This window comes from Copadichromis virginalis, linkage group LG13 (genome assembly GCF_057382275.1).
Source record: "Copadichromis virginalis isolate Kocher_CV1m ecotype Utaka linkage group LG13, C_Virginalis_male_GT1.1, whole genome shotgun sequence".
In the NCBI taxonomy this organism is placed as follows: Eukaryota; Metazoa; Chordata; class Actinopteri; order Cichliformes; family Cichlidae; genus Copadichromis; species Copadichromis virginalis.
The window spans coordinates 16,842,527-16,866,425 of NC_140630.1; the positions used below are offsets into that span (position 1 = coordinate 16,842,527).

Genomic DNA, 23,899 nt, shown 5'->3' on the forward strand with positions numbered 1-23,899 from the left:
TCAGCAGTGTCCCAAGGAGGCTGAGGAGAGAGTTTTCTAAAGGCATTGTGCTGTTCGAAGTGCTGATATGCAGACTTGTGTCTGTATCTCATTTCTGCTGGTTTCTCATAGCTACAAGCCACACTTCACTGCAGAATGAGGTGCAGTAGGGGTAGAAATGAGCTGAGAAGGACACTGAATCCTTAAGGAGCATTTCGCACAGAGACGCATATGCTGTTTTTTTTTTTAAATAGCATCTAATTATAGGTGCAGTGTTCGTCCATGCTGCACTGCTCATTAAAATAAGGCAAATATATAGATTTTAATTTGCTATCTGTAATCACAAATATGGCTAGCCTGTCTGTGCACCAGTAACCAACTTTGCTAGAGGAATTTTTATTTTAGAAGATGTAGTAATATTCTGAGCAGTTTACACACTAGTGGAAAAACTCAAAGGAGCACTTTTAATTAAGAGTATAGCATCAAGTCAGTTAAACTTCTGGGATCTTGATCTGGTCAGTTAAGTAGCAGAGGGTTGTTAATCAGTTTCAGCTGCTTGGGTGGTAATGAAATTAACAACAGGTGCAGAAGAGAAGCAACGTTGAGACAATCTTTCTCACTAGTTTTGCATTTAGCCAGGGTCAGAGCCTCTAATAGCATGAGGTGAAACCTGGATTCTACAGACATTACACAGGTAGTTCAAGTCTTCCAGGATACCAGGTTTGCTGCGTCTCCCAGCACAGTCTCTCGAGCATGGAGGAGATTCCAGGAGACGGGCAGAGAGCCTGTCAAGGCCCTGTTGAAGGGCCTGAACCCATTAGCAGGACTGGTGTTTGCTTCTTTGTAGAAGAAGGATGAACACTACCAGAGCTACAAAATGAGTTCCGGCAGGTCACTGGTGTGAATGTCTCTGACCAAACAATCAGAAACAGACTGAGGGTGGCCTGAGGGCCTGACATCATTTAGCGGATCCCTGCGCTCACTTCCCAGCACCATTAAGCCCGATTGACATTTGACATAGAATACCAAAATTGGCAGGTCCACCACTGGCACCCTGTGCTTTTCTTAGTTAAAAGCAGGTTCACCCTGAGCACATGCGACTATGTGAAAGGATCTGGAGAAGTTGTGGAGACTCAAGACTGTCCAGGACCTCAGTGATGGCCTGGCCCACATCTGGGAAGAGATTCCCCAGGACACTGTCTTCTCATTAGGAGCATGCCCCAACAATGTCAGGTATTCATACAAGCACGTGGGGGCCATAGAAACTACTGATTACCATTTTGAGTTGCTCCAATCAATTTTAATCATTTTTTCCATTTGATTTTAAGGATTTCTTTGATTTCAGCCCTGTATAGTAGGGGTGCAACGCTGCACAAAATTCACAGTCCGGTTTGATATTTTTTTTGATACAAAAAAATGTTCATGCCTTTTTAATTTGTCATTTATTAAAATTATAAATATATATTTTAACTCAAAAGTACAGTTTTTAAATGTAATGTTGCTGAAACAACAAAATAATAATAATAAAAAAAAATCTATCTGCTCGAGGAATCACTCATCTTTGGAAAAGAGAGTTTATTACAGAGAAATGGCTCTTTCCAAAATAAAAGCTATACTATACGCTTCTTCTGGGCTATATTCTCAGCAGCATATTAAACATATCAGGTCCCCATAAGGAGAATCCTGTGCTAACGGCTGTCTAAATGACTCGGGTAAAGTTTGTAGCATGCGTGCTTGTTGTTTTTGTCTGCTTCCACTTGTCTTTGCACTAGGATGATGTCGGCGTAAATGTGCAGTCATGTTCGTTGTGTTCCCACTAGTGCTGTCAGCGTTAATCTCGTTAAAATGACATTAACGCCACAACGCGGCAAATCTCCGTTAACGAGCTACCGCGGATTGCCCCTTGCGTGGGGCTGGACAGCGTCAACACATTAACGAGCAAACTGCGCTAACGCACTAGTTCCCACCCATGTAATTGAGCACTGCGTGGTACATCCGACATACTGTTTTACTTTTGTCCATGACAGGCTTACCTTCAGGGTCATACTTCACATGAAAACCAAAATAGTTCCAAACGCCAGATTTGAATGAGGGTGGGGGAGGTTCAATTTCGGCTAGCAGACAGCATCTTTAGAAGAAAAGTTGATAAAATCTGATGTGTTTTCAATGTGTTCCAGCAATTTTGTTTGAGTAATGTAGTATCTAACAGTTTCAACTCGATGTTATATGGGTGTTGGTGCACACATGTAGGTCAGTATTATGAAACAACAACAACAAAAAAAGTAAAACAAAAAATAAAAGCAGTTCATCCAACACAGTCTTAGGTAAATTTGTTTATCAGAGAATTCTGGCAAAATCATGAACCCATGCAAGGTGACTTTGCTGAGTAAGCTTCATCCTCTTGACGTCAGTAATGCACGTAAGCACCTTTCTGTCTGCCAGACTGACTCGCTGATATCCTGGCCAAAAATGAGATGTTCTTTTACAAACACAAACACTTATTGTAAGAGTGCTGTAGGACTTTTTTTTGTAAAGGATCCCTTACATTTATCAAATTTGACTTGTTCTTTTAGTGTCTCAATCAAAATTTCCCTTTGTCCAAAACTCTGTTTTATGACTAACCGTTTGCCTAATTAATCATGCCCATCAGCTATACTTATGTTGTGCTTATTTGCCTTTTTTTTTTCACACTAACAAGGTGCACAGGAATACAATCAACTTTCTAAACCAGCACGTTATTTTTGTTATTTTATTGTATTGTTCAAAGAGCAGATTTAGAGACAAACAGCAGAAAATGACAGACTTTAGTACTGCTTTTCAATGTTCCAGGAAAAAAGGAACAAATGTCAAAGCTATGCATCAGAAAGTCGGCTTTCTTAGCTGACGTGTCATTTCAAAAATATATTTGTAGTGTTTTTTTATTTGTATTTAGTGGTCTCAGTCAATAGTTCTCCAGGCTTTCTGAAGTTCTTTCTCTGGACACTGGCTGTTTTTGTTTCCCGCCCCCATCATTGTCAATCCTCAATCCAGTCCGTGTACCTGAATATTTTCAGAAGAATGCTTTTTGTCAAGCTACTTAATGCTAACCTATGAATCATTTAAGCATAAGCAAAGACTGGTACCTTGTTAACACACTCAGTATAATGTCTTTTATTGAATCAGACGTGTTAAAGTCAGACATTCTTTTAGATGAGTGGCTCCTCAGTGTTGCACTCACTCCCCACCTCCCCTCCTCCTCTCTCTCACTCACTCACTCACTCACACACACACACACACACACACACACACACACACACACACACACACACACACACACACACACACACACAGAGCCTCCAAGGGCATCTCCATACAAGCTCTCAGTGAGCAGCCTGCCACTAGAATCATTACTATATTTTCTCACTTGTTACATCAATTAAACTTATACCCGATTAACTATCAGCAAACTCGCATATGAAATATGATTCCCTGTCCCGATTTCCTCTTCTTTATATTATTTGTCACTTTTTAAATATAAACTTTAAACCTGTAGGTTCGATTTTCCATTTAGAAACTGCATTTACTTGCCTCGTCTTTGTCTAATATTTAAATTGATTTGATCTGAAACATTTAAGTGTGACAAACATACATAAAATTGTACTATCATACCATTTCTCTTATTCAGAATCATGTATAATGATGGGCTGGAGACATTTCTTTTCACATTCCTGTAGACACACACAGACACTAATCTATCAAGGTTACAGCTGTCTACACACACAAAATCCAGACATTAGAACAAACATTCATCATCTTAATTAGATGTATATTTTGATTATATCATTAAGAATAAAGATGATTTACTATTAGCAAAAGCAAATACAGATAAACTCTGTCATAGCATTTTGTATCTCTGTAAACATAAAATGCTGGATCTTAAGACCTTGTCCTCTCTTTCAATCACACATTTCTTGACAGCAGCCAACAACCAAAGAAGAGCTTTGAATATCCTTCAAGAAGCCTGGTGAACTATTCCTGAAGACTACTTAAAAGAAATGACAAGACAAAAGTTTGCCCAAGAGAGTTTAGGCTGTGTTGAAGAATAAAGGTGGTCATAGTAATTATTCACTTTCAAGCTCATTAAAATTGTACAAACTCCTCTTATGCCTTATACACTCTATTTCCCTGTTCCCAGCTTCCTTGGAAATTAAAGTAATGAAGAGCGGTTCAAGACTTTTGCACAGTGCTATAGATATTTTGTATATATGTATGTCTATAGGATAGCCCAATATTTTCTTACCGGTGAATTTAAAGTCCCTCCATTCTCTGTTAATGAGTTGATATTAAAACGCTAAATAAAACAAGCTATGCGGCTGGTTTCAAGGGTTCCAGTGGTGCTAAGCTCCAAAGTTCAATCTCCTGGTAACCCACATTAACAACTCCTATTGAGTTCAGGTCAATCCTAATGCATGTTATGTCATTTTGCACTTCTGGATGGATGCAAACTGCATTTCGTTGCCCTGTACCTGTGCATGTGCAATGACAATAAAGTTGAATTGTATTCTATTCTATTCTATTTTCAACAAATAGAGAGCTAGGCTCCCCTTGTGCAGCCGGGGAACAAGATGCTTTGGTTCCAGTTTAGACATGAAAAGAAAAGAGAACACACTCAGTTGTACGGTGGCCACTGGAGCCACATAGATACGTTTATTTTATTCCATTTTTTTATTAAACACAATAACCAATCCACACTATGATACGATGTACACTTGTCAACTAAGCAGCATGTTCTGCTAGTCTTTCAAGGCATTGATTACGGGACTAATAGGTGACATTCTGCCTTCTGATACACACAATATATACAAGCTAAAGAGTGACGCATGAGAAACCTTTTCTTAAGTCATGAATGAGACAGAGCACTACTGTCACATAAGAGCTGAAGCATAAGAGATGAAAATGGCAAAGTCAAAAGGTGCTTTTCAATATTCTAATGTGGCTTTCTCTCTTTTCTTTTCTTTTTCTTTTTGCCAGATTTCTGCCTTAAAGCAAATCTGATTATCTAAATGTTGTTAATCAGCAAACATAATCGATGAAAGATGCCAATTTGGACGACTGAAGCTTTGTTTATTTTATTCTTTTTAATGCAAAGCACCTGCAGCTTCTTAAAGTCTCCATTATGCATCAGCTAAAAAGTGCTCAAAGATAGTTTAAAGGACAGACAACAGAAGAGAACAAAGATTCACAAGTATGAAGGACAAAATTCATGACACCAGACCCATAATTTCTTAACTGTGATCCCCCCACCCCTCCCTTGCTCTTTATCACCCTGTAACAAGAATTACTTCCATAGCATCTGTATCTTCACCCTCCCAACCTGTGCCACTTTCCCCCCCTTTGCTTTTTTTATAATCCAGTGTTGTTCTGAGTGTGAGCGCTTGATCCCGTCCATCTCTTTGCAGGATTTGTGTGTATAAGTGTGTGTGTGTGTAAGTTTGGGACCACCGAGATGCTCCTTTAGAGATTGGTTGGCCCGTTTACCAGATATATCCCCCGTCATCCACCTCTCCCACCTCCTCTTCTTCAGCCTCCTCTGCAGTCTCCTCGGCTTCTTTCTCCTCCTCGTCTTCCCATCCAACCCCACTTCCAAAATCACCTGAATATGCCATTTCGTAATCTGCGGGAAGACGGAGAGAAATCACACGGGCATGGGAGGGGGGGGATGCAGAGAAATCGAATTATCCGCTGTGGCCATCTTGCACATTGCAATATATTCTGTTCAGCATGCCTTCCTCTCAGTTTTGATGGAGTCCTTTCTGTGCCAGTGAGAAATGCTAAAATCAATTTAAAAACACTGACTGCAATGGCAAAAAAAAAATAGGGGGGGGGGGGGGGGGGTGTTTGACTTTGTCTGGATTTTAATAGCTATTTCTAAACCTTGCCAAGGGACCTATTCTTATCAGGCACAGGTTCAGTCCAACCAGTCCTCATTTATCTTGAAAGACTTTTCTCACAGCGACAAGCGGCGCTTTAGAATGCAAATGACTCCGGACACATGAATGTGGCACTTGGTCCCTACTGTGAGTTATGCTGCAGTGGGCCTCGGCCCTTTAACATAAAGAAAGCCTTGTGCAGAATGCATGCAGCGGGGACACGTGCAGAATTGCGCCGATCTGCACTGAACTCTCACTGCATTCAGCTTTCAAGTTCAAAAAATCTGTTTTTTATCGGTATGCGAAACCTTTCGACACTCACCGCAATCTGGCTTGCCACGAATCCTCGATCCGGCCACTTCTCCTCCGTTTTGGTTGACACACCAACACTCCCCCCTGTCACACTGCTGCTTCCTGTAGAAGCCGTCTTCGTCACAGCTAGGAATGAATCGACCTGCCATTTACACGCACACACATAAATAAATAAGAGCAGAGTAAGGTAAAGAGTCCTCGCCTTCAATCTCGCACAATTTCTCAGTGTGGCTCATCACACATGAGCCCAAGTGACAATATAATGCATGCAGCATATGTGGAGGCTAATTCTATATTCCATGAAAACAATATGTTCATGGAGGAATACCCAGAGGAAGTCAGCATGCTGCAGCCTACTGAGGTGATGTGGGGGTGGCTGGCTATCATGATGTTATAAGGGAGGACGTATAAAAAGCAGCCTGTGATCACACCTAAGTGTAGCTGTGTTTGTCAGTGAGGCAAAAATTAGCCTGGTTGTAAACTTCAGAGATGGGCGGATCTGTTGTGTTGCTTAATTGTTTTTTGATACATTTGTAAATGTAATGAAAAATAATAATTAGGGACGGCTGAACTGTCTATCCAGTTTTTCGGGGGAACGTCAGCGCGTCAGGCTGGCAGACTGCCCCCTGCTCACCGCTCTGTGTCCTTGGAGAGTCTTGACTCAGAGCCCAGTCAGCAAGACAAAATCAAAATCTGCAGTGCACACATGCACACTCACACATAATCCCACACTGCTCCTCTTTACTTCTTAACATGCACGCGTAAGACAAACACAAAGATGCCCGTATCATGTTATAATCCACAGAAGGGATCAGGGACTAACCCCCTGCACCTACCAAACTTCCTCTTCCCGCCGTCTAATACTTGGATCCTCTCGAGTTCAGCAAGGCAGGGGGGTTCTTAAAAGAAGTGGAAATAAAGGCACAATTAGTCACAGAAGAGAGAAAATAACAAAAATCTTAGAGAGCTGCAACTATAATCCATGTATTTTAGGACCCTTTCTTCCCAAATAAATAACTGCACAATCCTGGGACCTAGTTTCTGCTCAGCTGCTTGGCTGACACGCTCAATCTCCGAGAGCGGTGGGAGAATCAGGCTGTCAACAAGCAGCAGAAATGTTTTTAGTGCCTTGCGGTGACCGTTTCGGCCCATAGGGGGACTGAAGGATGAGGAGGAAGACAAACACTGATGGGCCAGCGCACAACACAGACGCAGCCACACCTCGAGGGCAGCCGAGCGCCTTGAAGTTTGATTGCATGTGCCAGAAGGGAAAATGTCAGCATACAGACAAGTGAGTGCGAACCCACAAGCCTGCAAACCTCACATAATCCCCCGAACACTCACTCTCTCTCCAGAAGCAGAGGCACCATTCAGCAGTGGAGACCTTGCCGTCCCTGTAGGAATCGCAGGAGTTGAAGAAGGGCCGAATGCAGACCTCATACTTGTCTAGGTTGATGGCAGCCAGCTCGGCCTGATCCAGGTACAGGTCGCTATTGGTGTCCAGCTTGGAGAACATCCAGCCTATGGAGTCCTTACAGCTGGCCACCAGGCTCCTGTCCAGCACTGCCAACACACAGAGGCAGACAAACAAACATAGACTTTTTTCAGGGGGACAGCTGCACAAACGGAAAAAATCACGCCAGCATGCTCAGAAACATCTCCTGTTTCCAATGGAAAAAAAAACTGCATTTATCATCCTCCTAATGCCTTCCAGTGCTGCCAGTTTCAACGTTAAAAAAAAGAAAAAGTTTTGCATATGAAAATGGCATTATAACGTATTGTTCTCCCGGCTTTACAACGCCGGTTGATGCTTGGAACTTCCTGACTGTACCCTGAGGCATAAACATCCTCCCGTATGTGATGCAGCGTTATGTTACACTATCCATCCAAGATAGTTTCAGGCAAATGGTTGCAAGTGGCACCAACAGGACAATTTGATTTTCCTGCTGTACTTCTTTTTACTATTTTAATTATAGTGATTGGCTGATACGATTACTGATTACAAATCCTTGAACCAGAAAATAGCTCGTGGAAGGCATCCAGTTTATTTCTTTATGAGGCATCAATTATTTTTTGTGAATCTAGAGATCCAGTGTTAAACAGCCAAGAGCTACAGTGTCGACTGTCAGCAGCAGAAACAAACTTTGTCTTAAATGAGACATGAAAAATAGATTTAATGGCTTTCTTAGATATTTTATAGTACCCTGCATCTAAAGCATTGAAATGCCCTCTTCATGCAATGAGTTTATTAAGTAGTAGCGCTAACCTGATGTGGTGCTGACTGCAGTGGCTTTGGCCCCGGGCTTGCTGTTGTTGTTCTGGTTGGCATTACTCTGCAGTAGCTGGAACCAGTCCCTCAGACGCTCCCCGAGATCAGCCAGATCCTGCCCGGTGCAGCCCTCTGTGTAAGTACAGGAGAGAAAAATATTTGTTGCACCTATTTATGCAGTTATGATGGCTGTTATGCTTGAGTAGATGTATGAGAATAAAACAAAACAAAACACGAGTTGTATGTCATGTATGTTGCTCTCACCATGTTTACTCTCCTTGGTTGTAGGAGCAGTAGTTGGACAAGGACACAGACCAGAACACTTCAGGGTAAGATCCTTCCCCGTAAGACACGCCTGCTGCTCCAGCTTGCACTGCAACACACATACAGTCATTAAACACACACGCACACACACCGATGACATCGACAAGGGGACACAAAGGTGAAGTGAAATGAGTTATTGCCGCAACGCAGATCAAATATTCATGAGGTGACCGACTGTAAGCCTTAATTCAAAATCAGAGTCCTGCTCTTGAATGCGCTTCCCAACCTTTACTTGCACACAAGGTCAGAAATAGTGATTCAAAAGACAAAGCATTAATCAATAAACACATGGGATTCTGTCACCGCAAGCCACCAATTGGTTCCTCTGAGGCCATACATCACGGCTCTTTGTCTCAGCTTTGTGTCCCTTGAGATTCTCCTCACACTGCTTAGCTCTGAATGTGCAAAGGTGTGTGTCGGTTCTTACCAAACGACGCAGAGCACGTACAGCATGTACCACGGATTTCAAGATGTGTGTAAAAGTATGTGTACATCCGTATGACCTAAATTTGCAAGAGTTGTCAAGGCTATTTAGCAACGTAGCATATAGTAGCAGAATTTATGTGTTGAATCAGCATGTAATAATGTTCACCGAGGGGAACGAGCCACATTAGGGGAGCTCAAGTGCACATCACAGTCACAGCACTACTAATATACGTAAAACCACATGGAAAAATTAAAGTGGTGCTCAGTGCAGTCAACTTTGTACTGTTGCTTTGCTATATGTATAAAATTCAACCATAAATCTCACTTTGTAACCATTTAACCACTCATTAATCATATTCGATATGTACAATATGGTTAGGTTTTGTCAGTTTTGGAGTATTCCACATCATCGGTGTGATTTTTCCCCTCCCAAAAAAACCGAATAAAAGCCAGACACAGCAAATATGATGCAAATGAAAACTATTTTTAATTATTATTTAATGTTTTTAATTTGTCAGGCAGTTTAGTAAACAGTCCATTTTCAAAAAATGTTAAATTTCTGGCAATTATTTAATTGTTTAGATATTAACAGGTTAATTAAAGTGGGGGGTGGAGGTGTACCTTTGAGGCATAGTTGTGTCCATCAGATCCACACACAGGCCCAGTGGAGGAGATGGGACAGGGGTGACAGTTTCCATCAGGAGACCTGAGAGCGGGCTGCTTCAGCCTGCAGGACAAGGGGACAACACAACCATGTCAGCCTGGATAAGTCCAGCTTAGACAGCAACTGCTGCGTTAATTCAGAGTACACACACAGCAGCACCAAAACACAAGCGCGAAGCTAACAGGCCTCCTCTGTGTTGTCCAAATGCATTAGCTTATCATTAAACAGCAGGCAGTCGTACTTACACTGGTGCACAAACAAGCTTTAATACTACGAGTGTGGCCGACAGGGATAAACACTCCAGTTTGCAGCAGACTATGGAGTGCGTGCTTGGTTGAGTTGAACTCATGTTAGTGTGCGTAAAGAAGATTTTTTTTTTTTGACTATTTTTCTGTTTTGGGAATTAGTCAATTCTTGCCCATGGGCTACACACACTCACCTGTGTTCAAGTTTCTTGCGGTTGACGCACACAGCTCTCTGGTAGCCCTGGGCGATACACACCTTGTGTCGGCTGCACTTAACCTTTTGACAAGGGTCCTTGGTGGTGTCTACATCTGGGGAGAAAAAAGAAAATGAGACATGTACTTTAGCTTTCACACTGCTTCACTTTTCCTCCCTCCGTTCCCCCTTTTCTGTCTTTTTTCTGCTCCCTACTTGCTCAGCATAACCCAAGAGTCAGTCTAAATGACTCGAGCTGTGCTGGTGTTGCACTATTTTAAATATGCACTCTGAGGCACTTTTATTTATTGGGAGGAAAAATCTTATTCTTGAACATAAAATTACAAGAGCTTCTTTAGTTGGCTTTTGATCCAATTTAGCTCCTCAGCTGATATATATATATATTTTTAAAAAGCGTTGAATAACTTGCAGACTTCATCTACTTACATATTTACATTCTCTACTACACTTAAATAATTCCTGCAATCTGGGCTAAAGCCAGGATGTCTAACTCAGGTTGCCACATCCATCAAACTCTCTGCTAGCAGCACCTCACACATGCTCATATGTCATATCTGTCTCTTCCTAGCAGGCCTCCTGGAGCCTGACCTGGATGTCACCCTCTATTCTCTTTAACTACTTCAGCCTATATTCACCTGCACTATCCATGAGCACAGCTACACAGGAATAGAGTTTATTTTCACACTGCTATCACAGACTTCATATGTAGGACTGAGGTTCGCCTTGAATCCTTACTGTATCCTGTTTTATGGCAGTTAGCAGGCAGGCTTAGGATCTCCTCTCTTGTCCTTTCTGGTTGCAGAATACATTAATTCTGCCTACATCACAGGATTATTGAAGCGAACTGACAGAGATCTGATTTGAGTAGCAAATCCAAAACAATACAACCCCCCCCAATCCTGCTACGGCTGAGCTGGTTGTATAACTGATTGACTGACTGCTCTGCTGCTGGGGAGAAGGCTTGGAGGCATTAATGCCCAGATGCAGACTCCTCATCCATTTAGACTGTCAGCAGTGCAGCCTTATTCTCTGGTTGCTCCTTATCCCAGTTGGCATTGATTGTGTACACTATCTCAGTACACAATATCACAGACGTCTCCCAGCTTTTCTTACTCGACTCTGTCCTCTTTTGCTGCCACCCGCCTTTCTTTTCCTCGCAGGTTTGATGTTTCACCACCCGCCCTGTCCAATTCACACCAGCGCATCAGCACAATCACGGTGCATCAGCCAATTACACCCTTTGGGGACCCTCTCTCTGACATGAAGGAGAAGGCGATTAAGTGTAGTAGGTAAAGGGCCACGCATGCAAAAGGCTATATGTTTTGCAATCCATTGAACCAAAGAAAGCAAAGGAAAGAGAGAAGGAAAACCATAAATACAAATAAGATGATCCTGATTTTTCTAATAGCAAAAACATTTGTAAATAAATCTCGTCTGTAGCGAGTGGCTACAATGCTGGCACGGCGTTGTGTTGTGAGTACAGAAGCATAAGGTGGCTGCCTGAGCCTCATGTTAACTTAACAGGCTTCCACGGATTAAAGCAGTGCCTGCGATGATGACGTTTCCATAGCAACAGGCTCTCCGTGGTCTGGGAATCATTTCTGGGTTGACTGTGATTTGCAGCTCAATCTGGTGTTTCTAAGAACTCTCTCCCTCTCCGTGTCTCAAACCCCCTGTTGTGCAATCATGTTTATCAAGCCACCTTTCTTCCATCTTTTCACATTCCTTTGTCTTCTCCTCACATCAGACATCCTTGCTGTGCGCCCTCACTCTTGGCCTACCTGTTTTGCTTATTATTTTCCACCTCGCATTCCACTATTTTTCCATCTATTCCCCAGTGCACCTACTTTAATTCTTTTTACTTTTAAAAAGCCTCTCCTATGGTTTTAAACTAATGCCTGTAGCAGTAAACCTCTCCTAATTAGGCTCCCCGTGCTTCAGTCTAATCCAATCGAGATTTGCACGAGGTTTATCCCTGCAGATTGGGGATAACGGAAGCAGTGCTCAGGCCACATCCTCATCATCAGCTCTTTTATCTAGTATTTACACACCCAGTCTCTAATGTCATTGGTGCTATGTTGTTTTCTAGGTAGGAGTGTTCTCAGGTGTGCCTGCACTTTGTGCAAAAATAGTCCTGCCTGGATCAAGATGAGTAAATTACTGCTGCTAAATATGATGCTATAACTGCAGGCAACTTGGCAACATTACATTACATATATTTTTATTTTTTATAAAATAAACAGTTAAGATCTACTGTGTTAATTCCAGCTTTTGTGCTAAGATAAGCTACTGGCTTTAATTATACATTTAATAGATGATCATATTTCTGTTCCATTTAAAAATGCTGATTAGTGGCAGCTTTATACCATCTAAAACCCTTTACACATTCACCAGACCTATATGGAAGAAGTAGCAGTGAAATGACAGAGATTTAACACAATTTATTAAATTAAATTATTACATTTCCTCAGAAAATGTTAAATAGAAGAGCCTCGGGAGCAAAAACATAATTTGTTTCACGTGCAAGGCAAACAGGACAAAAGGGTCTCTCTTTTGCCTCTACCTTGTTTTAAACAGGTTGGATCTCACAACATCTATCAATAGTCCTCATAGAGAGTGGACTCAGCACATTCACCCATTTTCATGCGGTCTGCCTTTGACATAACACCAGGAAGTGTCCATTTACAATTTATTGTCCTGTCTACCTGGGAATGATATATGCAAATCCAGGGTGTAATGTGTAAAAACCATTACATACTCACAAACTGTATAAGGAAGAAAGAGCAGTGAAAGGACTACAATTCAGATTACAGTGGAGATTTACTGAATGTCCTTAGAAAATGTTAAACAGAAGAGACTCAGGAGCAAAAACATAATTTGTTACAAGTACGAGACAAGGTTGACCCCCCTCCAGAGTTGGAATAACAGGCTGTTTCCTTTGCAGCCTTATATAGTTTGAAATTACTGGATAGAAGGAACCCCAGGCGGGCCTAAAAAGGATGCTCAGGAAGAGGTGATGGTGAGAAGGACAAAGGGAAATTCCCCAGGGAACTTAATTGGGTGTTTTTCTGTTTTCTGAGGTTTAGAGTTGGAGTAGTGTGCATACAGTACATGATGTGTGCACTGTGTGCAAAGAGCTGGGCAGAGTCCCTGGTAGGGGGAGCGCCAGAAGTGCTGGTTGTTGTAAAGTAAAAACAAGGTAATAGCAGTGGAGATATTTTGCAAAGGGCAAGATTTTCCCAACAAAAACAAAACGGTCTATCCATTGTCTTTATCTTGTTTTAAACACATTATCCCTTACATTTATTAATACCTTCTAGAGCAGCGATGTCATATATATGGTGGGCCACATACAGCTCACTTTGATCATAAGTGGGCCGGAAAGACTTGTTTACTTTGGTGCTGCATGAACGGCCATGGATGAGGTTTTATTAGCAGGAAAAGCTACAAAACGTATTATAATTGAAAAACCCTAAATATGTGCCCTTCTTATGCTTTTTTGATGCTTGATGCATTGCTTGTGTCGTGCGCCGATTTTGACAAACGAGACGAGACAAGGAAGTTTTACCTTTACCTTCCTCGTCTCGTTAATTACTTCCAGCTGTGTCCCCCACCTGTGTGTAATCTCCCTGTGTTTCTCTGAGTGTATTTCAGTCGTGTCTCCTGTCATTGGCTGTATCCCAATTCAGGGTCTGCAGCCTTAAAGGCCGCCTTTCAAGGCCGATTACGTCACCGCGACGCGACAAAGGCTGTCCCAATTCGAAGGCTGCTCGAAATGCGGCCTCAAATGCGTCCTTAATTTCCCTGAATTTTAAGGACGTGGCGGTGTAGACTTCGTGGCCCAATATATCCCAGAATGCATAGCGCGGCGGTGGGTGTGGATAATTTTGCCGAAAAAAACGGCAGATGAGGGGTGCCCGAAGAGTAAACTTTAAGTAAGTACTGAATATTATGTCACTTATTTATGTGCAAATGTTTAATAACGAAGAACATTAAAACATTACTGTTGGCCACATGTCGGCAACGTTATGTGACATTAGTGACGTTTGTACTAACTTGGTTTTACAGCCTTTACTTTAAAATATACGCCGTTCAATAGCTGAGCTTAATCTTACAGAGAATGATCAAAGCTCATGTAGAAACAAACAAATGAACAAAAGATTTTCTCCTTCATTTCTGTCAAACAAAGCTGTATGACACGTTTCCAGCTGTTAGAATCATGGTTGCTAGGCAACCTGGGCAGCGCAATGGAGGCTAGACCGTCCCATTTCACAAGCCTCGCACTTCTGGCCTTAGCGGTCTTTAAGTACGCGGCCCTTGAGGATCGTTGAGGCTGCGTACTTTAAGGCTGCAGACCCTGAATTGGGATACAGCCATTGTAGTCGCTGGTCCGTCTGTGTATTCACCGTGCTTCATCTGTGTGTTCTTCCTGCTTTCACCGTCATTTACCTCTGTCCATCCTCCCTCATGTTCAGGTCCTGGTTTGTGTTCAGTAGTTTAGTTGTTCCCAGTTTAGATAGAGAAACGGGACAGAAGGCTATTTGCTCTGTGTTCAATAAACCACCTTCTCACCTTCACGACTGCCTGCGATAGGATCCTCCTTTATCATCTCCAGTGTTGTTCAACTTACTTGAAAAAAGTAATCAGTAACTAATTACTGATTACTTCCCCAAAAAAGTAATCCCGTTACTTTACTGATCACTTATTTTCGAAAGTAATTAATTACTTAGTTACTTAGTTACTTTTTAAAAACACGATTTACAACCTGAATAGGTGATAAAGCGATAGATCTTTCAGCCCAATTCTACTTTTTCTGCATAATCCATCATACAAAATGTAATCAAATGGAAAAGTCTCTTTTTTTTTAAACTTGTTTTTTCAGTTTTAATCTTTTAACTTTATGCATCAAGCAAAAATTTAATTATATGCACCATTCTCTGACTTGAAGAAATTAGTTAAACATTAGTTAAACCTATTTTCTGCACATTCCAGCATATTAAATAAAATATTTTTTGTGTTTACACTCAGTCTTTCAAATAGATGCAAGTAAAACACAGCATAAAATAAATAAAATCAAAGACTAGCGGTCCTGTTGCTCTATTTTCACCTGTAAAGCAGGAGTGCAGTAGGCGGAGGTTTGCCCTGGTGCAGGTGTGCCGCAGCGGTCAGTGGAAGAATCCGCGAGTTTCTCTGTGAATTTCCCATTACGTGGTAGCGCACTCGGTGCTTGTTTAGGGTCTTTTTTTCGCTATAAAAAGAAGTTTTCTTCCCACGCACAACAGACACTAATGTTTTTGTCACTTTTTATGGAATCAAACTCAAAGTAAGGTCAGTACTTCCACGCTTTAAACGCTGCACGCTCATACTCTCTCCCGCACTGATATATTATCCATTGTTGATCTGCACACAGCTGTTGTCACGAACGTCGCACTCGCTTACGTCACTGTCATGAGCAGTGTTGGTCAAGTTACTTGAAAAAAGTAATCAGTAACTAATTACTGATTACTCCCCCCAAAAAGTAATCCCGTTACTTTACTGATTACTTATTTTCAAAAGTAATTAATTACTTAGTTACTTAGTTACTTAGTTACTTTTTAAAAACACGATTTACAACCTGAATAGGTGATAAAGTGATAGATCTTTCAGCCCAATTCTACTTTTTCTACACAATCCATCATACAAAATGTAATCAAATGGAAAAGTCTCTTTTTTTAACTTGTTTTATCAGTTTTAATCTTTTAACTTTATGCATCAAGCAAAACATTTAATTATATGCAACATTCTCTGACTTGAATAAATTAGTTTAACATTTAAACCTATTTTCTACACATTCCAGCACATAAAATAAAATATTTTTTGTGTTTTCACTCACTCTTTCAAACAGATGCAAGTAAAACACAGCAGAAAATAAATAAAGTCAAAGACTAGCGGTCCTGTTGCTCTATTTTCACCTGTAAAGCAGGAGCAGGGTAGGCGGAGGGTTACCCTGGTGTAGGTGTGCTGCGGTCAGTTGAAGAATCCGCGCGAGTGTCTCTGTGAGTTTCCCATCACGTCGTAGCTACTCGGTGCTTGCTCGGAAGTTTAGGGTTTTTTTTCGCTGTAAAAAGAAGTTTTCTTCCCACGCACGATGGACGCTAATGTTTTTGTCACTTTTTATGGAATCAAACTCAAAGTAAGGTCAGTACTTCCACACTTTAAACGCTGCACGCTCATACTCTCTCCCGCACTCGATATATTATCCATTGTTGATCTGCACACAGCTGCTGTCACCAACGTCGCACTTGCTTACGTCACTGTCATGAGACATTCTCGCAAAAAAATCACGGTTTTAGTAACGCAGTAACGCAGCGTTCCTACGGGAAAGTAACGGTAATCTAATTACCGATTTTGCAATAGTAATCCCTTACTTTACTCGTTACTTGAAAAAAGTAATCAGATTACAGTAACGCGTTACAAGTAACGCGTTACTGCCCATCTCTGGTCATGAGACGTTCACGCAAAAAAAAAAAAAAATCACGGTTTTAGTAACGCAGCGTTCCTATGGGAAAGTAACAGTAATCTAATTACCGTTTTTGCAATAGTAATCCCTTACTTTACTCGTTACTTGAAAAAAGTAATCAAGTAACGCGTTACTGCCCATCTCTGATCATCTCCACACGGCTCACCTCACTCGCCGTGACAAGTTGTGACTTCTTCTCCTCCTATAGCCGTACTTTAGCAGCGATGTTATCTGAATGGCGGCACCGATCCTTCAGGACAATACTGCATTGGCTTCCTAATCGGCCATTATAGCGGGTATATCTCGGCCTTTATTTTTCAAAGCCATCCAGTGGAGACTTTGCTGGGCCGATTTAAGCCCCCGTGCCTTATATTTGAATCCCTGCTCTAGAGGAACAGTCCTTGTAAAGTGTGGGTTCAGCAAAATTCACCATGCTCTTTGCCTTTAATATATCCAGAAAATGTCCATTTACCATTTATTGGCCTCTCTATCTTAGATCAGCATATGTAAATCCAGTGTACACTTAAAGGTATACATAAAAACATCAGTGCTATACACATGCACTTAATTGTTAGGGTGTGTGTGCTTGATTACTCTTGCAACCTTACATTACAACAGTTTGCCTACCACAATTTAATGTCTTTAAGTATGCCAATTTAGTCATTTGTGGGGTTGCACAAATCAACTGTAGATTTCCTGGACCTGTTTTTACAGCAACAAAGAGAGATCACTGCAGTGCAGCTTTAGACAATGGAAACAGCAAAACATAAGGAAATTAATGACAAACACTCATTCATTTTGCAACACATGTACTGCAGATCCTACTCACAAATATATACACTTCACTGAGGCCAACATTAGTCAAACAAATGTATAGATTAGTTTTGCTAGAGCAGCTGCAAGACCCACAGCACATGACAGAGCGGGCAGAGCAGATGCAGCGGTTGCGTCAGGTTGCAAAGTGGCTTGTAGGGCCAACAGCAAAGTGGAGAAAAGGTATCAACTGAGCCATCTGATGATATTAAGATTGGGATTAACTATTTGTTTCGGTTCTGAGTCTTTCACCCAGCCTTTTGTGTTTTGGACTTCAGAGTTCTGTTGATTCCTGGTTATAGTCAGCTTGTTTCTTAGTTTGTTATTGTGCTTTTAGCTTTGTGTTTTTGTTCCACTTACTGTTGAGTTCTTCCAGTTTTCCCTGCCTCTCTTGTGTTCCCCATGTATAGTCTCCATCAGTTCTTCCTATTGTATTTTGGAAGTCTCCTACCAATCCTTCACTGATGGAAAACTGAAAATGCTACGTCCAGAGGAACAGAATTTATGGGATCTCCTGCCTTGTGTACGCTGCATTTTGTAGTACTTTCTCTTGTTTCTCAGATAAATTTCTATTGTGTTCCCTGCTATTCCACATCTCATTAATTATCTTGTGTGTTTATATAGCCCTTATCTCCCCATAGATCTTTGTTGTCTCACCCTGTTTCATGTTCATGCTACTATTCATCCCAGTCTGTAGTGTTCCTGTAGAGTGTCCCCATGTTCCTGTGTTTACTGATGGATTTTGGTTTGCCTTAAATAAAATGTTCTTTTCACTTGACACCTGCTCATGAGTCTGAATTTGGGGTCCTTTTCCATCACTAAATTTCACACAATTATCTCCTAAAGTACCAGGACAAAAAAACACACCGCAAGTCAAACAAAGACAATGCAAATGAAAACTTTCCCATCAGAGATATTCACAGCGTACTTAGTTGTGCTTTGCATGTAATGTCAAATAAATGAAGACAATTCCTTAATTGGCTTGTGTCTTATCTATCTGTCCTTTAATAAGCTGCGGTGAGCTCTCTTGGCCACCCTCATTCGGGACAGCATCGACTAAAGTGGAGTCAGCTACTACGATTCCTGAATGCAAATTTCCACCTCAGTCTGACGGCTTTGGCTCTCTTGTCTGTTGACATTTCTAAAGCTCTGTCTTCCTCTGCAAAGCAGTGTAGCAGTCTGGGCAGCCCGGCTGAGAAATGAGGCCTGTAGGCTCAGAGCTTCGGAGTAAAGACATCACACTGATTTAGTGATGTCTCAGAGGGACAAATCTCCTCTTTTCACTCTTTTGCTTCATTAGGCCAGTCATAAAGGAAGGCAGATCAATGGAGGGAGATAACACACTTGCGTCAGAATGAGAGAAAGGGAAATAGATGAAGGGTTTTATGCTGTGTGAAATGAAAGATGTGGAATACTACTCATCTGACAACCTAAGGCAAGCATTTTAAAGTTTCATAAAAGCTGAAGACGCAAATGCCACTTGTGAAGTTGATCCACAGTATGCTGGTATGTTTGACTGCAAAATAGGTAAGACGAGAGCCTCAAAAACTCAGGATTAAGTTCAAAGATGACATTTCATTTTTTAATGTTTGCCATGGCAACAAGTTAAATGAGAATTAAAACCCAACTGTTACCGTGGCTTTATGTAGACACTTGTGTACTACTGGAAATCTTTGCTTGTCGTGCAAGGTAGTGACTGAAGAACTGGTGGTTCCAAATTTTCTAGTCTTTGGCTTAGAAAGAAGTTGGTTTGGAAACATATTTAATATTTTTTTGTTTACACTCAGTCTTTCAAACAGATGCAAGTAAAACACAGCAGAAAATAAATAATATCAAAGACTAGCGGTCCTGTTGCTCTATTTTCACCTGTAAAGCAGGAGTGGGGTAGGCGGAGGTGTGCCCTGGTGCAGGTGTGCCGCAGCGGTCAGTGGAAGAATCCGCGAGTTTCTCTGTGAATTTCACATTACGTTGTTGCGCACTCGGTACTTGTTTAGGGTTTTTCTTCGCTGTAATGCTTCATCTCCTGCTTTGCGTTTCTGTGGGCGCCCCGTGCTAGCAGTGTCCAAGCGTTTTGTTTTTCTTCCCCCCTTTTCATCCCCCCCCCCCCCTGCAATGGCTCTGCGCCCCCCCTAGTGGGCAGGCCCCACACTTTGGGAAGGTCTGCCTTAGAGTTTGGATGTACACTCATCAGCCACTGTGATTGGCATTCCTACTCAACTGCTCTAATCAACCAATCACATGGCAGTAACTGAATTCATTTAGGCATGGAGACATGGTAAAGCCAGCTCACTGAAGTTCAAACCAAGCATAAGAATGGGAATAAAAAAGATGATTTTGACGACTTTGAACGTGCCATGGTTGTTGGTGCCATAAGGGCTGGTCTGAGTACAGACTGCTGAATAACCACTTGCTACATTAAGGCAGTGGTTCCCGAAGTGGGGGAGAGCCATTGTGTGTGTGTGTGTGTGTGTGGGGGGGGATTAAAAAAAACCAGAATTCTTGGACACTGCTAGCATAATGGGCAGGTTTCTGATGGGGCTCCCACACAAACGCAAAGCACAGGATCAAGGATCATATGCTTCCAAACCACCTTTCTTCCAAACCAAAGACTATAAAATATGATGAAGCATATCTTGCCTTTGGCTTCAACTGAACAACAGCGGTGCCAGGTCGGGATCCCCGAAAGTATTTGTTTCCCCTGCGTCGGGAGCATGCTCTGGGCTGTCCAAGTAATGGACAAACAGTATCCCACAATTCTTGATTTTTAGTTCACAAACACTTCTTATACTGAAATGTTGGCAATGTTAGCTCTTTATACAGTAAAGTTACAGTGGGATACAAATAATATCAGGCTGATCCTGCCACAATTTGTTCCCCCGGTTCAAATCACGGACAAACAGTATCTCACAGTTGTATAATTTTTGGCAACCACTGCATTAAGATATGCAGAAGACCATCTCTGAACACACAACATGTTGAAGTTACTCTGAAGCTACTCTGTTGGAGTAGGGATGCATCTAAAAGCTGCAGGACGGTAGCTCTCGAGGACTGGAGTTGGACACCCCTGTCTTATTCCAACAGAGCACTTTCACATCACGAATGTGCAACCAACAAATCTGCAGCAAGTGTGTGAGACTGTCATGTCAATGGGGAACAATAACCTGGGAATGGTTCCAGCACCTTGTTGAATCGATGCCATAAAGCATTAAGACAGTTCTAAAGACAAAGGGGGGGTCCCAACCTAGTATGTGCAAGTTGTAACTAACAAAGTGAGTGTGTAATGTTTTGTGCATTTTCAGTAAATGTTCTCGTCCTTGCATTCTTCCTTCTGAATAAAATATTTCCTTTTTACAGATGAACAGGGTATAAGATATTTCTATTAGCATCCTATCACACTCTCATACACCAACTTGCCTTCACCCACAGTCCACAATTTCCTGATCATCAGAGTGCCTTAGAGCTGGCAGGAATAAAGCTGATGTCAGTCATTTTACACTAAATCAAGGCATATTAGCTTCACACCTCTGCCTCACTGTCTTCTCATGCTTTTATACCTCTCAGCCATTGGGAACAATAATTAGTCCTTCATTAAGTCCTTGGAAATTCCGCTAATGGACTCAGCTATTCAGCTGACTTCATTTAGGCTGCAAATCTAGTGACAGTGGTTAAGGACAAAACTCCATGTCATGACTTCATCTGGCACCGGCTCAATTAAGGCTGGAGTTGCAGCAGGAGTTAAGGAGGAGACCTCAATTGTTCTGCCTCCACTCGCGGCTCCTGCTGGAGTGTAAATGGAGGAAAAACGAGGAAGCAGAGCGAAGTGATGATGGGTGGAAGTCGAGCCAATGTTTAGCATTTCCTGTGGGAGTCACATCAGATCCGCTCAAGCGGAGTGCAAACATCTTTCAGCATCTTCACCAAGGAATCAGTACAGCTGTGGACAGTGCATGTCTGACCCCGGAATAAAAATAAAACCACAAAAACACAGGCAACACTGTCTAATATGGTGAACCGGTGACCATCTGGAAAGCGCTACAGTTCAAATACAGGCCACGGATCGTGCAGCAGCACAGCCATATAATGACATTCCGTTTCAATCAATCTTGCAGCTTTGCTTTCACTGCAAAAGCATCCATCGCAGGGATTTCTTCGTTTTGCATGGATTTATATTCATGCCTGAATAATGAATGCATTATGACACATCTTGAGTACAGAAAAAGGTTTTTTACATGCACATACATTACTGTATTATACAAAGCCTGGGAGGTTTCATGAATATAGTTTTATTTTGAGATAATTGGATATACTTTGGATTCTGGTGGGTAATATGTGTGCGTTTTGTGTTATCATTAAGATCCCATAAATAAATCTTACAGGGTAATAGCCTGTTTCACTGGGGCCTGGACATTTATGTATTAACAGAATATGTTCTCTTTGAGCAAATAAAGTATCGGGTTGTGTCAGGGTTACAGAAGAAGCATTAAAGGGGTGTTTTGCTTTGGACTGCCTCATTTGTAACCTTAATGATACTAGTCCAGAGTTGCCCGTCTTTCCTTTAACACATACAGAAAAAATGCAATCCTGTCTAGTCGGTTTCTTTTTCTTCATTTTATTTGTTACAACGTTATTTACCAATGTTACTATCTGATTCATTGCAGAATAGTTAGCCTAAGGCTTGTTTTCTTCCACTGTGACCAGGCAGGCCAACAATTAAAATGTCCACAGAGCGATACAACAACAGCAAGTGAGACGAAACTAACCAGACAAAACACACTCACACATACGCACTTTGTCGGCATCTTAAATGTATCAGACAAATTATAAGCAAGAATATTTGAATACCAGTCCAAACAAATATAACACAGGTCAATAAAGAGCCAAGAGTGGGCAGATTTTATAGTGATGATGTTAAATTGGCTTCTTTCCATTTTTTTTGAGCAAAGATTCTAGTGGTTTGCTTTGGCTTTTATTTTGTTGAGAAAGAGCCAAGTTACATTTAGTGGCTATTTTAATTTGACATGTTTCTTAAAATTTGCATTTGAGCCAGAGATATGTCAATTTAGAAACCACATCAATCTTCTCACCCTTAATTAAAAGCAACTTTACTGTCCTTTTGATAGCATTAGTTAACTTCTTTAGCTCAGCACACATTATTAAAACTACTCCATGACACTATAACGGAAGGCAGAGTTTTCATAAGGAGGCCAGTTGGCTGACTACTTGTCCAGCAGACTATTTTATTACAAAAAATGTTGAGTTTTGATTTACAAGCGCAGATTAGCTCTGTGCTTATTACTGTCACGGTACTAGGTCTGCGATCCAGGATTTGTGTTTCTGTTCTGTTATTATAATCTTTGATTATTGTTGTTGGTTTTCTTTAGTTCTCAGTTCTTCCTCTCTTAGTGTTTATCCCAGCCTGTGTTTAATCTCTGTGTTTGTTCATCTCCTGTGTCTCCCCAGTCAGTCGTGTCTCCTTGACAAGTCCACGTCTCCGTGCCTGTCTCATGCTTCCTGTTTTATTTTGATAGTCCTGTCCTGTGCTGTTCTCTCCTCCCGTGTCTTGTTCCCTTGCTATTCCTGTCCCTCTGTCCGTTGTTGCGTCGTACCACTCCCATGTGCTCTGTGGTGTGTGTGTGTGTGTGTTTCCTCCATGTTCCTCGTCATCCTCGCTTCTAGTTTAAAGTTTCTAGTTTCCCAGTGTCTTAGTTCCTTGTCCTTAGTTTTTAGTTCTCTGGTTTTTGATTTTTGTTTCTAGTGTATTTTTTGCTACAGCACAATTAAAGCTGCCTCTTTGAGTGTGTGATGAGTCCTGCATTTGGGTCCACATCCTGCCTGCCACTCAGCAGATTGTGACAACTACAATTTTTGATCTTTCAATATCTACCCTGCCTCTCTGCACTTTTTTAGAATGTCAGTACGCAAATTTAGGCTTCGACGGCCAAAACGTTTCTCAACTAAACCCTAAAGATTATACATATACAGACATATTAGTAAGGGGGCCTAGCACTGATCATTGAGGAACACCTACTATGCTCAAGATGCATAAGTCTAAAGAAGTAAGTCAGCGAAATAGACAGTGTGAAAAGACGGTTTGAAGCTGAGATGGTTTACATGTAAAATGTCGTTAAAGAAAATTAAAATACTGGGAAACTCAAACTACACCTTTCCATAGTTTGTTTTTAAAGTAAGCACTTCATTTGAAGACAATTTTAATTGAATTTCCCTGTTACAGAGCCAAAGCATAC

The 23,899-nt window shown here is 41.4% G+C and overlaps 1 protein-coding gene across 1 annotated transcript in view; it reads right to left on the reverse strand.

Annotated features, from left to right (window-relative positions):
* Positions 1-4,631: 4,631 nt before the first annotated feature.
* The window catches only part of spock2 (SPARC (osteonectin), cwcv and kazal like domains proteoglycan 2), a 38,969-nt gene continuing 19,701 nt past the window's right edge, over positions 4,632-23,899 (reverse strand). Inside the window, exons 3-10 of the mRNA XM_085477600.1 lie at positions 10,323-10,437; positions 9,841-9,946; positions 8,734-8,842; positions 8,467-8,601; positions 7,545-7,763; positions 7,037-7,099; positions 6,211-6,342; positions 4,632-5,632 (exon numbers count right to left, since the gene is read on the reverse strand). Coding sequence (XP_085333726.1) covers positions 5,493-5,632; positions 6,211-6,342; positions 7,037-7,099; positions 7,545-7,763; positions 8,467-8,601; positions 8,734-8,842; positions 9,841-9,946; positions 10,323-10,437 — 1,019 coding nt within the window. The 3' untranslated portion in view covers positions 4,632-5,492. The remainder of the gene's footprint in view (positions 5,633-6,210; positions 6,343-7,036; positions 7,100-7,544; positions 7,764-8,466; positions 8,602-8,733; positions 8,843-9,840; positions 9,947-10,322; positions 10,438-23,899) is intronic.